Raw genomic sequence first — 17,050 nt, forward strand, 5'->3', positions numbered from 1 at the left:
TGTAGCTGGGTCAGGGTAGGAGAAGTCAGAATGGTCGAGGTACTTGCCTTGGTCTAGGATTGGAGAGATCGGATAGTCGTTATGCAGTGCAGGGGTGTAGAAGGTAGAAGTACAAATGCAAGTGGAGGTCAAGCGTCAGAGAGGCGGAGGTCCAGATACAAGCCGAGGTCAAAACAGGAACAGGATAAGCAACACAAAAATAATAATCAAATGACACATAATATCAGAATGGTGAGGCTCAAATAAAGCCTCACTTCTGTAGACCGGCCGGTCAACAGGAAAAAGCTGCTCAATTGGGAATGCTGATACCAAGACCTAGCTCAGGCAAAGACCCATGACAAATCCTGCTACAGCATGAATATGCACACGAGCTGTTGCTATACAGTTGAAAAGGACAGCACTATGTCTAGATCCTGCTGTAATAATAACTAACAGGCAATGCAGAATAGATGAAAAATATATGCTGTAAAATAGAAAAACAGTGTAATGTGCGTATGATATTGAGGGCTGAAAAGGGATGATGGTGAGCTGCAGCAGTGTAAAAATCAGTGTCCTGTCTGAACTTCACATTGGAATGGGATGCAGTCAGTGCAGAGGATACTTCGCACCCATGGAAAATCTCCTTAATAGTACAGAATAGGAACAGCCTGGAGACCCGTGCCTTCGTTGTCGCCATCTGATGACGCGAATAACGTGAGGAGCGTGGAAGCGTGGAGGCAAAGAACTTTATGCTTTATCCCCAGCACTGTCAGTGTCCTATTGTTGTTATTTATTTATAGACGATTCTACTGATTTCGGATTCTTTATATTAAGTCTGTTGCAGGCTTGCTTCTGTGTTGTATGTATATATATATGTATGTATATACATATATATGTATGTATATATATATATATATATATATGTGTAAGGGGGTCACCCCCGGTTCCCCTGATCTTCCTTTGCCCCCTGCCTTACCCCTGTGGCAGTGGGGGAAGGGGACGGCGACTTCTCCCGGCCGGCACCGCCATCTTGGTTGCGGCGCGAGGTTCGCGCAATGCGCAGAGGTTGGCCAGGGTAGCGGTGGCCATCGCCAGTGTGCCGTAGCTCTGGGAGGTTGCGCAGGTGCAGTTAAGCGTAGCGGCGGCTATTACAGCGTCGCACATGCGCAGTAAAGATCGCGCACGCGGTCTCCATAGGAAAGAGCTGTGCCAAGGACTACAATTCCCAGCAGCCTCTGGGGACTGCACTTTCACCCTGGTCACAGGCAGCATTGAAGCCAATAGAGCTGGCAGATTCTCATGCTGCAGAGTTGCAACAATGTTGTGTGCAGGCAGGGTTTTTGTCAGTTGTATCCAGGAAGAGATTGGGGAAGGTAGTGTACACAGAGCAGGGCTCGGCAGTACTAGGCCAGAGAAACCCCGGGCCCCAGGTAGGCCCCACTCCCCACTAGGTTAGTGGGTAAGTTCATAGGGAAGCCCACTAGGTTAGGGACCCTGCCCTTAGGCGTGTGAGGTGCAGCCTTGTCAGTGTCACGGCTGTCAGTGCTGTGAGTGCTGACAAGAAGGCATAGTGTGTGTGCAGCCGTTTGCTGCAGGTACCAAGCAGGATGCAGTGCGTTGCTGCAGGTACAGTTAGTGCAGTGGGTTGCTGCAGGTGCTGGGAGTATTAGTTAGCAGTCAGGACCGGGAAGAGCTAGGGGAACGGATTAGGTCAGTAACCCCTAGGTCCCAGAGAGGTCCTCACTCCCCAGTTTGTGGTGTTACAGGGACAGGGCCTAGGTTAGGGACCCTGTCACAGTAGTACTAGTGTTAGATAGGGACACAGCGGACGCTGCGCTCCCAGAGAACAGACTTGGGCTCAAGTTTGTGCCTGCAGAGACAGAGACTATCTCCAGGGTGGGATCGCCCCTGGCGGACCCGTGCAAGGAAACATCGGATCAGACGGGATCACCAAGCGGCAGATCCTTTTCGAAGTTGCTTGCAGGCCCGAGTGCAGGAGCACTCGGCAGGTACCTTCCTAAGTGCACCAACGTATCCTATACATATTATCCTTACACATAGTGGCAGCGCTGACCACGGGACAAAGGGATTAGGCTGTGGACACGGTGTGGGGGTACACGGTGGTGGGTAGGTACACTCCTAGTGGAGTGAAGGACACTTGGGACTGAGTTATATTGTGGAGTTACCCTCTAGGGGAAGTACTAGTAATATAAGTGTGTGATTATTCTGCGTTACAGTAAAGTGGTTATATACATTCCTGTGTATGTGGTTATTGTATATGCGGGTCCTGTGTAGGCAACATTCTACATCCCTAGAACCCTACACAGGTGGAGGCGCTGAAACCGAGAACGTTCCAGAGGATTCACCCCAGGCTCTCACTGGCGGAGGCTCAGACCTCCTGTGAGCCTGACAGGTATACTGCACCACACCTGGTAACACATAGGTTTCCACCCACACACACGGTATCTGTGATTGGGATAGAGGGAATACCCGTTACATATAAATAAAAAACAAAGACAAAAAGAAGCGCCAGCTCCATGGCATAATATTGTTTGTAAAATTGACAATTTATTAAAAAGCAGAAAGTGGCCGCCAGAAATTGCACTCACTTCAAATAGTGAAAAAGCATTCAAGGGAGACAATCTGTAAACCAGCTGAGACTGTAGGAGGGTAGAAAGCCAGATATTGCTGTAGATATACACAAGAGGTAAATGAGGATACTTATTCGTGGCTGGATAGAAGATGGTAGTCAGTGTAAGCAGGAGGGGTGGTGGTGTTAGGCAGGTAGCTGAAACACCATCCGTATTAGTAGGAAGATGTCCAGTTGTCAGCTACTTCACTCCATGTGCCTGACGTGAAATCATAGTCCCAGCATTCAGACCTTAGAGCCCCCAACTCCGCAATAACAACTCTGTTTTGCCCGGAAGTATCCTCTACCTTTCTTCGTATGTAATAGGATATTGGCAGACCTTGACACAGCCTCAACCTGCGTGATGACATCAGTGCATCACTATGTCACGACGTCCTGACTAGTTTCGTCACGTGAGTGACTGTTTCAAAGGATGTTATGCCATGGAGCTGGCGCTTCTTTTTGTCTTTGTTTTTTAGATTCTTCTGATCTGGCTAGATCAACCAAGGAGCAGCCCACTCCACATTGTGACTGACACTTAATCTCTGTATCTGGACTTTTTTTTCTCATCTGTTTCCATCATTTGGACTGGTTTGTTCTCTGATATTCACGTTATATGGTTTTATTATTCTAATTTTCTTATTGCTTTAATTTTTATTTAGTCATATTATATAAGCACTATTTGATTATTTCATAATTTAGCCCTATTCACCATCACATTAGAACTCACTTATCACACTTATAGCGCTACTCTTTCCCCCTCAGCCCAAGAACTGATACTCAGACTGAGGTATATTAAAATATATACCTCAGTCTGAGTATCAGTTCTTGGGCTGAGGGGGAAAGAGTGCAATAGTGGGGGGGGTGGGGTAAGAGAGAACAGTGCTACATTGATTTTATTACATTATCTTAAAGTGCACATAAAGTATATGTAAAATGTGACCGTTATACTTGGGCTCTTTGCGATAGCGTCAAGAACATTGAATTCACAATGGCTTTGTGTGACATTCATGTTGTGTGGTCATATGTTCTCCTAGACTTCAGTACAGTGATGTCACCGCGTGAGGTCATCCCCATCGGGTTTGCTTTTTGACCAGAAACCTGCATACAAACAGTCACTGCTTTTGCCTCTTTAAAAGCATCTCCGCTTCACAAAAATGTCTATGGCTTTGGGTAATAATAATACGCGGGAAATACAGGGGCACTACAATAGTGTCAGTGACGTCACAGAGGCCCTGTCACAGGCATGTTCAGGCCCGGGCTCCTCTGGTGACATCCGGGTCCTGCGATCCAGACCGGGGTTTATAGAACACCCCGCCTCTCCCCCTCCTCACTCCCTCCGGCTTCCTCTCAGGCACGCGCATGCACGGAAGGAGGAGAGAGGAGATAATCACACGGGGACGGGGAGAGAGGAGAGGGGCAGATAAACACGGGGAGAGGGGGAACCGGGAGAGGAGATAATCACACGGAGACAGGGGGGGGGACGAGGAGAGGGGCAGATAAACACACGGAGACGGGGGGGACGAGGAGAGGGGCAGATAAACACACGGAGACGGGGGGGACGAGGAGAGGGGCAGATAAACACACGGAGACGGGGGGGACGGGGAGAGGGGCAGATAAACACACGGAGACGGGGGGGACGGGGAGAGGGGCAGATAAACACACGGAGACGGGGGGGACGAGGAGAGGGGCAGATAAACACACGGAGACGGGGGGGACGGGGAGAGGGGCAGATAAACACACGGAGACGGGGGGGACGAGGAGAGGGGCAGATAAACACACGGGGACGGGGGGGACGAGGAGAGGGGCAGATAAACACACGGAGACGGGGGGGACGGGGAGAGGGGCAGATAAACACACGGAGACGGGGGGGACGAGGAGAGGGGCAGATAAACACACGGAGACGGGGGGGACGGGGAGAGGGGCAGATAAACACACGGAGACGGGGGGGACGAGGAGAGGGGCAGATAAACACACGGGGACGGGGAGAGAGGCAGATAAACACGGGGAGGAGGAGGGGGCAGGTAACCGGAAACGGGGCGGAGTGAAAGGTCAGAATCCGTAAAAGGTTTAGTAGTAAAGTGACATGTTTCTATTTGTTTTGTTATTGTGTGTGTGTGTGTGTGTGTCTGACTGACTGACTGACTGACTGTGTGTGTGTGTGACTGACTGTGTGTGACTGACTGACTGTGTGTGTGTGTGTGTGTGTGACTGACTGTGTGTGACTGACTGTGTGTGACTGACTGTGTGTGACTGACTGACTGACTGACTGTGTGTGTGTGACTGACTGTGTGTGACTGACTGACTGACTGACTGTGTGTGTGACTGACTGTGTGTGTGTGTGTGACTGACTGTGTGTGTATCTGTACCGTGTTAGCCGAGCTTAATCAAAAACAAATAGTCACAGAATGGTATCACCGACACACACACACCGACAAATGCACACGCCCCCTCATTTTACCTCCTCGCGAGTGTTACCGGCAGCGTTTCCCGGCATTCGCCTGATTCCTCCCCAGCAACTTCAGTGTTTCCGCTGCTGCTCCAGTAAAAATGTCTGTGCGGCGTCAGACGCTGTGTTGCCATGACATTAGGATGCAAAGTGACATCAAGACGTCACGCGGCGTAACGTCATGGCTGCTTGATGCTACGTGACGTCATTTAGCGCCCAGAGGTCATGGCAATACTGCACAGCAGTCTTTACTGGAGCTGCAACAGAGACACTGAAGTTGCTGGGGAGGAATCGGGAGACGCCGCCCTCCCCGGCTCCGGTAACACTTGCGAGCAGGTAAAATGAACGGGGTGAGAGTTCCTTGGTTGTTATTTATTTATTTTTACTCGGAGGGGGTTTATTGAGAGATTTATATATATATATATATATATATATATATATATATATATATATATATATATATATATATATGTGTGTGTGTATATATATATATATATATATATATATATATATATATATATATATATATATATATAAAAGGTGAAGTCCGCAGCACACTCAGAATAGAAAAAAGATTATTTAATCTTAGAAAATCATCAGGCAATCACAAAAGCTCCTGAGCGACGTATGTTTCAGATTACATGGTCTTTAATCAAACTCTGAGAAAAGACCTTGTGGTCTGAAACATACGTCGCTCTGGAGCTTTTGTGATTGCCTGATGATTTTCTAAGATTAAATAATCTTTTTTTCTTTTGTGAGTGTGCTGCAGACTTCACATTTTTGTGTATCTATAGATTGGTTGGTGTTCCCTGTATCTGCTAGCACCTGGATTCCTGATAAATGCAAAAAATAAATAGATACCGTTCTGTGGCTAACGAAATGCTTTTATTTGTGCGAGCTTTTGAGATACACTGATCTCTTCTTCGGGCGATGTTAGGCTGCGGTCCCAGTCAGGACTGTAGCACGCGCGCCCGGCGGGGGGGCCGGCGCGTGCACAGCACTGCACCGCGGTCCTGGGAGAGTTTGCACCGAGAGGGGGCGTGGCGGTTTGCAGGAGCGTGGCCATGATTTCACGCGGCTGGTTTGCCCTCATTGGCTGAACCGCCGGCGGGGCCACGCCACCGTAGAAAACTCAATTTCGGCGTCTTTGAAAAATCTTGTCGCACCGCTCGGCTGCACCTTCCACGCAAAGGTGCGTACGGGGCCCAGCCCCATTGAGGGGCAGTGCTTGTACGGCGTGCACTGTAGAAAGCACTGGGACTGCAGCCGTGTGTGTGTATATGTATATGTAAATATATATATATATATACACTCTTTTATACATTTATGTTTATAAATGTCATTATGTTGTATGTATGTATGTGGGATTGCAGTCAGCCTGATACCTCATGCTCATTTAGCAAAACCTCAGTATACATATCCCATGCACCAAAAATACAATGTTAAGGTGCTATTTCTATATTGCTGCAATGAACAAGCACCCAGCAAACACACTGCTCTGCTGCGGTGCGTCTCCATCCTCCAGTCCGTTCCAGAGGCTTGGGGACATTTATTTGAAAGGACAGCAGAGTTGTCAATATGTTGTTCATTTAGAGCGTTCAACCTGAGGGATACTTTTCAGGTGCCTTTGGGGCGACACGTAGGCTGATGGGGTTCTGGATGAATTCAGCTGGGCTTTGACGTTCCTTTGTACGGGGGTCATAAACATTAGAGGGTGGGGCTGACAGAACACATGCAAGCAAACCCAGATGTTGACAGCACAATGGTTTTGTGCATCGGGGAGCAGCTCTGAGCCCAGAACCTAAATTAATATGGCTACTGAGACCCTCTCACTTAGGCCTTGGATCGCCTCTGCAGCAGGCGTGCAGCACCATGCGCTCTGTCGCGTGTGCGCCTACTGCAGAGGCAATCCGTGGCATCTGGAAGAGGAGACACGACGGGGAGGCGTGCCTGTGACATCACGAGCGGTTCGCCCTCATTGGCTGAGCCGCGCGGTCGTGCTCTATCGCGCGGTCGCACTCTATGACCTGCTTCATAGAGGTACGGCCTTTTCTCGGTGTGCGCAACATCGCGCTAAGTGTGGACGCGGCCTTAGAGATATTACTAGATTTCAAATAACCTTATCTGAGTTAAGTGCTGCCTGGTGGAGGGGAGAAAGTGAGCAGGAGTTGCTACGTGAACACTCTTCTGCAGGCTTTGGGCCTTGCAAATAAAAGTTAATGTAGATTCAAAAACAACTAGGAAACAAATACAGGCAGTCCTCGGTTATCCAACGGAATCCGTTCTGGGAGTAGCGTTGGATAGTGAAACCGTTGTAAAGTGAGTCCCATGTTAATCAGTGGTGGTGAGCGTCGGATAACTCATTCCGGTGTCGAAAAACGGTCCTAAGGGTTGCGTTGGATATGCCATTAGTTATAAAGTGAAACGTTGAATAACGAGGACTACCTGTAATGTTGATCATGTGCTGTAACCCTTTGTGCATTAACCCATTTTGTGCCACAGGAATTAGTCACTATGTCATGGGGTCAGCGGCTCCATGATATAGTGACTACGTAATGCTCTTTTTGTGCTTGTACATGGCACCCAAAGTGATCTTAAACACGGTAATGGAAGAGAGCAGCTTCTCTCCCGTTTCCGGAGTAAGTGATGTGCTCGTGGTTTGCTTCGGGGGATCCATGGCATTTTGGGGTCATAGTCCCTCAGGCATCCGAAGGGTTAAAGGGACATCACATTGAGCTCAAGTTGAAACTAATTTTTAGGGAGAGTTGCACCTTTTTTAATGACCTTTATCATGCAAGCGGTTCAGTCATTGGAGTCAACAGAGAACTGTATTGAATCTCTGTTCTGAAAGGGAAAGCTTCAAGCAGTTTAGTTGTTCTGTGTACTAGTTTAGGTTGAAACCTATTCATTTTCATACAGTCCCAAACGGTGAATGCTTCTTTAACTAAGGGGTGCACAATCTTTCCCTGCTGCGCCCCCCTGCCTGCTTCACTCCCTGCTCACGCCCCCCCTCCCTTACCTTGTCTCCGGGGCGCTGCGTTAAATGACGCCGCGTTGCCACAGCGACGTGTCGCCGAAGACAAGATAAGTGAGCTTGCAGAGGCATCACGCGTTCCCCCGGCATTCATTTAATGCCTTGGGGGAAGAGCGCGGGGCCTTTGAAACCGTCGCGCCCTCCCTGAAAAATCTTGTGCCCGCCCTGGGGGGCGCACCCCTCAGTATGCGCACCCCTGCTTTAACTAATGCACATTTATGTTTTTTGTGTCAGATAAAACCAGTTTTTCAAAATGAGTGGTACAGCGGAAGAATCTTCTCCGTTGGAGAGGAAAACTTTATTTTGCGAGGTAAGTGAGAAGAGAGAGATCAACTTGTATTAAAGGAGCGATACCTCCTAGTAAAATAAAAATGTATTTCCCCATCGCTTTGAAGCAGAGGGTCTCCGGAGCTGAACTGTGATAATTTCAGCTCCGGGGACTCCCTGCTTCCCGGGATAACTACATTGTAAAGTTGCTGTTGGTATCTCTGTTAAGTTTAAAGCGCCTGCTTCCCGCGGATATATAGGAAGCTGCAGCGGATGACATTGCGGCTTCCTATTCGCCCTCGGGAGCTATAAATTGCCATGTTGGGTGCCCAGCCTCAGCTACTATCGGGGCACCTACTCGGGTGTGTACCTCGGGAAGAAGGGGGTCCCTGGAGCTAAAATTAACGTTAATCTGTGTAGACGCCCTACTTCTCACCTAGTAAAAAAGGGAGGGGGTGGGAGTAAAAAAGGGAGGGGGTGGGGGGCCACGCTCCTGTAATGTAACCATTACCACATGTTTAGAAATGGCATGCAGTTAGTTTTTCTGCATTCAGGTTTTTAATAGTGTATATATAAAAGAGGCATGTCTATAAGTCTCTTTAAACAGTAAAAATGTATGATCTTCGGGCACAGAAATAAAATCTTGATTGGACAGGAATATTTTATCACTGCACAGGGACCACATTTGCTCTTTGTACTACTGTCATTTTCCTTTGTCTGTAGGTATGCAGAGTTGCATGCTTGAATGAAGAAACCTTTCAGTCACATTTTATGGGAGAGAAACATAAAAAGGTAATGTTCCTATTCTATTTGGAGAAGAAATAATTTTAGGCAGCAGCCAGTTACTTGACCACTTTTAGAGTAGTCACCATACTGGACCCATTATTTCATTTGTAAAATGTCCCATTTATAAGTCTGATATCATATCATTACATCCACATAAAATACAGACATCCACGCTGAAGCAAGCAAATGAGGTTGTCCTGCTTCACAGCTCCAATGTGAACTGCCAGTCAGGTGCAACAGGTGTTCAATAATGTTAGTGGGAACATCACTTTTGGTGCAAACCTCCATTTTTAAACACTTTGATTCAGAAATGGCATTGAGCTGAAACAAAATTAGTTGTTGAATTTGATGTAGTTCAGTTACTGAAGTCTAGCTTGAACCTTGAGTGTGAGCACACTGTATAGATCTTTATGTGTATAATAGTGTGTGTGTGTGTTTAACCATATGGTATAGGTAAACAATACATGTGTAATATCTATATAGATCTGTATATAGCCATCTCTATTAACATAAGGGGGGGAATTAAGTGTAAGGATGTGTGGGTAATTGTCACACATCTGTAGTGTATTTTGTGCACTAGCCATGACCTAATGCATGGAAGATACTGGATTACCTTTATGCAAAGAGGGCTCTGTAAGAAACCATGGCACAGTTAACTGATTACTGAGTCACGTAAGAGGTAACACATATATAGTAAAGAAGAATTCTCACTAATTCATTCTTTACTTGATACTACTGTAAGAAATGCATTTTATATATTTCCTGTTCTTTTGGGGAAGCGTGACCATAAAAACGCAGAAACTGAATGCTTTGCAATCCTATCCAAACTGAATCATGGTCAGCAGCCTAGGGATTGTGATTAGGACAATCACTGACAAAACAGAGAGACGAGCAGGTGGTGGCAGCATCGCTCACCAGAGGGAAACATTTTGACCTAGCTGATCAATACCCTATCTTCCTTTCCCCAGCTGTTAGAGGGTGGGAACTCCAAAGCAGAGTGGTACACTTCCAAATAGTTGGCACAACGTACTGTATAAAGCAAGGGTCCACCTACAAGGCTGATCAGTAGTGTAGGAAAAGGGGGCTTATGTTGTATATATACAGTACGCTGTGTTCAGAAAAAATAGGTCCCCCTTTCTCCCCCTGTCATACCTTGCAGAAAAATCAAGCAATTTTCTTAAACTTGAGCAGTTACACATCTGTTACAGTAAATGATTACATTTAAGAATTTGATGATCTAATAAATGTTCATTGGAATTTGTGATGACCTCATAAAAGTACATAATTACAAAATGGTGTTTAGCGAAAAAGATCACCACATTATAAAGTGCTTGAGACTTCATAGATCGTGCAAGAACAAGTCTAATGGGAGAAGATGCGAGATGTTGAGCTATGACAACGTATCGTTCAGTAGTGGGAGCAGCTGGATTAATGCGTTATCGATTATATAATCGGACAGGGACATTCTCGTCTTCTGGCGTGCGTTTTAGCAGAAGGAAGACATTTGGAACACACACTTTGAACCATACTTTATATTTATCTTCGTGTTTCAGGTTATGTTACAACAGTTTAACACATTTACGAGCTGTGAAGGAAAAACTCCTATTTCTAATTTTGTGAACATGAACCTACCGCAGTGTATCTGGTACTTGTTGACAAAATTCAGTGACATCAATTTAGTTAACATCAATTGATTGTCTACATTGTGCCTCTTATATAGTATAATCCATATAACAGACCTACAATTGTGCACATTTTCATGGGGATTGAGCTTGAAGAAAAATATAACATATGATAACCTAAAGGGGTCCCTTTTTTTTTCAAGAACTCAGTGTATGTATGTAATTTCTGTAAACCTATAAATACATGACAAAAGGACACAGCAGGTACCCTTACTGTAGCAGAGGGAACTTGTCTACACAAATTACAGTTATTTACAGCCATCAGGAAGAACAAATAGACTTAAGCAAGATTCCTGCACAGGTGGACAAACAAATGGAGTTTGACGAGCGCACAAACACACACACACACACAAATACACAAATTAATACAGTGGCACTCCACCGAAATAGAAAGTTAGCTGCCTGTGTACAAGCTGCAAAAATAATAGTAAGAACACGCACTCCAGGTCTATAGAAAAACATACAGAAAGTTCATTTGGAACTTATCCTGCAGACCTCTGCCAGCATTGGTTTCAATCTTGCACAGTTGCATTGACCTGGTTTTGAATGATTTTTGGAACTCCGAGAATAGACTCCTTGGTTCCTTCCCCACATTTAACATTACTCTCCCTGTTATGGCAACCAATACATTTCTTGACTTTTATGTTTTGCCATCACTCAAAAAAGGGTCTGTCACAATCTGTTCAAAGTACGGAGCCCCCAAATACCCTTTAATCTTCCAAACACCAACAAGAAGACTCCTGTGGGATAGAAAAATGCTCCCAGCTATTTTTGGATAGAGTACAGCTGAAACAAAGTCTTTAGAAAATAATCTGTGTTTTCTCTCGGAAGGAGATTTTTTTTTTAGCTGGACTTGTATAGAAATATTTGGTATCGTTGGAAAAGGAACAGTAGGTATTCAGTAAAAAAAAATGTCTCCCTCACCAATTAACCTTGGATTGCAGTTAAAAATCAAAACCATACTGAAAAGGGACTTGGAAATACACAGACACCATTTTGGTTTTGTTTTATTGCTGTGGTCCTACAAATACTGTCTCAATTTGAAAAAAAATCCTTCAATACTAGCCTTTCAATGAAAATACAGAATGGTTGCTAGTTCAGTTTTCCAAATTGTGATGCTGTATACTTCTCCCTTTAAGTCAGTGAAAGGATGTGAACCTAATTATGTCTAAATGCATTTCTATTGACTTACCAAATGAAGAACAATTTTTTGTTTTTGTTTTTTTGTTTCATTTTCGGCATGGCTTGGATCTTTAAGGTGGAACGCGCCAGTCATTGTAAGTGTTACTCGCCTTTTCCTATATGATGCCTTATAGCGTTTGAATGTTTGAAAGCTCCCACAAATAACTGTTTTTTATTTCAGGTCCTAAGTCAATGAAAAAGTACAACAGAAGTTTTAAAAGGTTTATTAAATTTCGTAAAAGAAACGAGCCACTAATTGGTAAGTCAGCAGAAGAGCGTTTTGGGATGTATTTTACTAAGAAACAAAATTGATAGCTGTTTCTTAACTGAAGACTAGGTTTGCCGGGTGGGGGTTTGCCATATGAACATTATGCCAATACTAGAGCCTAGAATTGTTTTAAACATGCTGCGGTTTTAAGGTGCATGAAGAAATTGAAGAAATAGACCGCTCAGTACCATAAATCGTTTAATAAGAGACGTAACTTAAAAACAGCTCAAAGTTGTTTACAGGAAAAAACAGGACATAGCCCAAAATCAGTGTATCAGAAAAACCTTTGGGCAATATCTTGAATAAACATATGAGACTGTTTTTTGCATATAGGTTAAAAAAAATAGTTCAGTTTTATCAGGATAACTTTGTAATCCCAAACAGTAAGTATTCCCTCCTGCTGCTGGGGCGGCAGTGAGGGCGGCAGCTGGAGGGTGTGGGGCGGCTGGAGGTGAGACGCACCGGGTGGAGTTTGTGTGAGGCGGCGGTGCTGATCGGCGGCTGTGAGGCGGGGGGGCCTCGGTGGCTTTCACGCGGTGTGAGGTGGCGGAGTGTGAGGGCGTGGGCGTGTGTAGCCGTGTTTTTGACGTCACCCCACCCCGCAGGCCAATCACAGCGTGAGCCGCCGCCAACCAATGAGCAACCGCACAAACCCACACACAATCAATTTTTCCGTTTTATATAGATATACAGTTTAAAAAAACATTGGAGAGATGCAAACATACATCATATTGTATAGCAGTGGGAAAACATCCTTTAAGGCAGGGGTGCACAAACTTCCTGCACTGCGGCCCCCATCCTGCTCTCCTACTCGATCATGCCCTCTTACCTCCAATGAAGTATCAAGTGACGCTGCGGGGTCACGTGCCCGGCAGCGTTATTTGACGTCACATCTCCATGGTAATGGGTGTCATTTAACGCTGCGTTGCCATGGAGACGCGTGGACTAAAGCCGGTAAGTAAATTTACAGAGGCCTCGCGCTCTCAGCGCTGGGCCTCTGTAACCGCCGCGCCCCCCCCAATAAAGTCTCGCGCCCCTAGTTTGCGCACCGCTGCTTTAAGGTAATATGATGTACAAGTAAGGTTCCTTAAGGCTTATCTCTGCTTGGTAAACGTGGCTCATAGTCTCCACTGTCTTCACTGCTAGGCCCAATATAGAGAAAACAATAAGAAGCCGATACTACTGAGGTTGAATGACTGCAATATACTGTATTGGCCTCTTCAATGGACTGCAGGCTCCTCTGTCATAATAGCATTTACCAATTAGTGGGATTCCTATTGTAGTATTTCTCAACCTTTTTTCAACAAGGAACCTGAAACAAAATGAATACGGCATTACTAAATGACACTTACATCGCAAATAAAAATTATAATGTATTTTTTTTATTCGACATTACATTTGAAAATGTTTAATCAACAATACACTGCAATCACATCATCATTTGTTAGTCTGAGGCACACTCGTTGACAAAAACAGTTGGAAAGTATACAGGTGTAAAAGAGAAAAAAGGACAACCACTACAAAATGTTATAATAAAGGCGTTAAAAGTCAATAATAGCACACCATGTTCACTTGTATATAAAATTGTAGCAATCAGTAGCTTCAGTGTACAAGGTGCAATAATTTATTTAAGGTGCAGTCATCACTACCCATTTGTATGGTGGAGAAGGATGTCTGAGTTGGGAGATCTGGGCCCCATTCTGCAAGCAAGTTAGGTTACGCTTAGCGTTCATATGTACGCTACTCCCGTTCAGCTTCTCCTTAGGTAGCTTCCGACCTTCCTTCTGACGTCACCATGTTCCCTAGAAATACTGCCACCAATTAATTAGTTGTGTCATAACCTAAGGTGGCGTTTTTTTTTTCCTCCCCCCCCAGGTTTACAGTATCTAGAACATTTTAGGCGAAGCAAACATCGCCCAGACTTTTACAGATGTCACCTGTGTAGCTTGACGGCAGTGCCACATCTTATGATACATCATTTCATGAGTTTCAAGCACAGAGTGCTGTATTTAGTGAGTACAATGTCTTTTTTCCGTTGTTTTATTCTTGTTTCTGGATCTCCATGGAACATACAGTTTAATGATGACTTTCACATTTAGGCTCATTTCTTTTAAATCTGCAGACCAAGCAATATCGTGAATGTGTGTTTTTTAAATCATTTCTGTACTATGAGAAAATACTTGTAGCATAAAAAAAAAAATAACAACTCTGAATTACATTTTTGCATGTATTATAAGGAATATTTTGTGTTATATAACAACCATTTAAAACGTCACAATCCCCTCTTCTGAAACCGGCTTCTGGCACACCCCTTTTTTGAGGCCAGCCCTCTCTTTAGCAGTGCACCAATTGTATCTAGTGACTGCCTGGTCACGTGATCTTCCCCACAGAACTTTGCATCTTTGGTCCTCATCTGCTGCACTGACAGCCATTCAGTGAACCTCCGCGCCGAATCGTCGCCGATCGATCACAGGAGAATGGATCGATCGGCAACTAATTACTTATCATTGTGTGAATTGTATTGATGCAAATATTAAAGGGGGGAAAAAAATAAAAAGTCAGCTTGGACTGCTACATTAAACCACAGCCTATGTATGCATAAAAACTGGCAGTTTATACTTTGTTACCAAAGTATGTCTTTTTGAGGCTGATTCTATACAGCCGATGTCTGCTCCTTGTGACCTTGGGCAAGTCACTTTTATCTCCCTGTGCCTCGGGCACCAAAAACAGATTGTAAGCGGGGACTTGTGTCTATTTTTTTTTTGTACAGCGCTGCGTATACTGTTAGTGCTATTCAAGACGAAAAATACCCAACAACAAGCAATGCGGAAAGTGGCCCAATCGGCTGCCTCAACACACAAAATAAGCCCCTTTGTGTTTGCTTGCACCAAGGCTCAGTGACGTTATTTCCCCAATAGCAGAGTTCAGGCATTGATGCGCCTATTAAAAATATGTAGTGGTACTGTGCAGAGTTTGGAGATATTCTAAACCTGTCACAAATTGGAGCGATAATTTTTGATAATTTGGTTCATGTTTAAGATTTTGGCCATTAGAAGTCTGTAAACGAGCGTCTCTATTGCTGTCCAGGGATAGTCTAATGACATTTTGAAGGGTGTTTTGATAATGTCATGTGGCTGTCCTGGGGATTTCAACATTTAAACAAGCTATTGCCCAAGTCTAAGGAGTTATTTCTATATACTCCGGTGTCCCATCAAGCCATTTTCAAATGAAAATCCCCACTTTCTTAAATGGGGATTTTCAGCCGAAAACTGCTCGAACATCTGCTTCGGAGTATAAAGACTTTTGCCCCTTAAAAAAAAAAAACATGTATGTATGTATAATATATAAAATGGGAACGTCCATGAGCCATGCAGTGTTTTTTTTAATGATCAATGCACCCTGCAACCAGGGTTTTGTCACTTTTTTTTTTTTTAAACCTACAATATCCGTGTCTGCTTTATTTTCCAGAAGACAGCGTATCCCGACATGTTTCCTCTCTTTATAAAAGAAACATCATTTTACGAGAGGAATGTTATCGTCAGAGAGCAGGCAAAAGAGATCGAGATCAACGAAGCGCGGAAAAGTTTAAAAGTAAGTGCAAGGATTTAAATGTGAGTGGCTGATGGCTGTTTTTATATAAAAAAAAAAATGGCACGGGTTGCTGAAAGTATGGAAAGGGAAAGTATCTACTGGCGCCAAATAAGATATATACTGCAAAAGGATATAAGAAAACCAAGCCTGTTGGCTGTAGACACGAAACTCCTCACGTTGTGCTTAAAGAAAAGAAAAAGCACAACACATAGCGTAATACTGTGACTATAAACGGACAACACTTAACAACATGTAACAGCTGAAAAATAAATTGGTGAAATCTCAATATTAAAACATTTAATAACAATTATAAATAATATATATTACACACGGACATTTAATAAACAAATAATGCGATAAAAATAGAAGCACTCTGCACCGCCGATGGAGATAGTAGCAATGCCTACTCACCAGATGGAATGAGTAAGTAGGCGGTGGATAATTTTGAGAGTATCCCCTCTCGTTTGTAAAGCTGCTCTCTGCTGGCTGGCGTCTCTGGGACCGTAAGTGTGGAGATCTTGGTACGGTGCCTTCCGCGACTCACTTGGGAAGACGCCCAGGAGGTGATGAACAGCAACAGCTGATTCAATACGCCGTCGACATCAGCAGGAAAACCAGTTAGCAGCAAACGCAGATTCAGCAGCAGCAGCTGATGCAGCACGCCGTCGGTGTCAGCGGGCTGGCTGGTCTGCTGCAAGCGCAGAAGGAACTGAGCGTGGGGATACAATCTCCAAAGTGTAGAGTGCTAAAACGCCACCCTACGCGTTTCGAAAGGCTCTCTGCTTTCTTCCTCAGGGGTATATAAAATATGGAGTCCAACATAGTCCCTTAAATACAAAATCTGTGATTTACAGGGATTGATTTCACCTGCAGTCCAAAAGCACTTGTGCAATAGGTGTAATAAGGAAGTCCTTAGACATAGTAATTCTGTCACCTGTGCTTTGAAAATGTTCATATAAAGTGCTACTGCAAGTAATTATAATCAGCTGTTACATTTAACAAACAATTGAAACATACATTACTCATATTAACATACAACAATTAACATATATAAAATAAGAGGATAATAATAGGCTTATGTGTGTGTGAATATACTCTATTCTACTAAATAATTAAAGGAGATGTTTAAATCTAACCTATTCGTGACCTATTAAATTATAAGTGAATTAATGATATATTATAT

At 44.3% G+C, this 17,050-nt stretch overlaps 1 protein-coding gene across 5 annotated transcripts in view; it reads left to right on the forward strand.

Annotated features, from left to right (window-relative positions):
- The first annotated feature begins 1,328 nt into the window (after window positions 1–1,328).
- The window catches only part of LOC142487217 (uncharacterized), a 40,561-nt gene continuing 24,839 nt past the window's right edge, over window positions 1,329–17,050 (forward strand). For 2 of the 5 annotated variants that reach the window (XM_075586081.1, XM_075586085.1), the window contains exons 1-7: window positions 4,583–4,659; window positions 8,326–8,401; window positions 9,082–9,150; window positions 12,085–12,103; window positions 12,190–12,267; window positions 14,152–14,288; window positions 15,745–15,867. In XM_075586081.1, coding sequence (XP_075442196.1) covers window positions 8,345–8,401; window positions 9,082–9,150; window positions 12,085–12,103; window positions 12,190–12,267; window positions 14,152–14,288; window positions 15,745–15,867 — 483 coding nt within the window. In that variant the 5' untranslated portion in view covers window positions 4,583–4,659; window positions 8,326–8,344. Of the gene's footprint in view, window positions 1,989–4,582; window positions 4,677–8,325; window positions 8,402–9,081; window positions 9,151–12,084; window positions 12,104–12,189; window positions 12,268–14,151; window positions 14,289–15,744; window positions 15,868–17,050 lie in introns of those variants that run through there. The other 3 variants (XM_075586082.1, XM_075586084.1, XM_075586083.1) reach the window with 3 other exon arrangements.

This window comes from Ascaphus truei, chromosome 2 (assembly GCF_040206685.1).
Source record: "Ascaphus truei isolate aAscTru1 chromosome 2, aAscTru1.hap1, whole genome shotgun sequence".
NCBI lineage: Eukaryota > Metazoa > Chordata > Amphibia > Anura > Ascaphidae > Ascaphus > Ascaphus truei.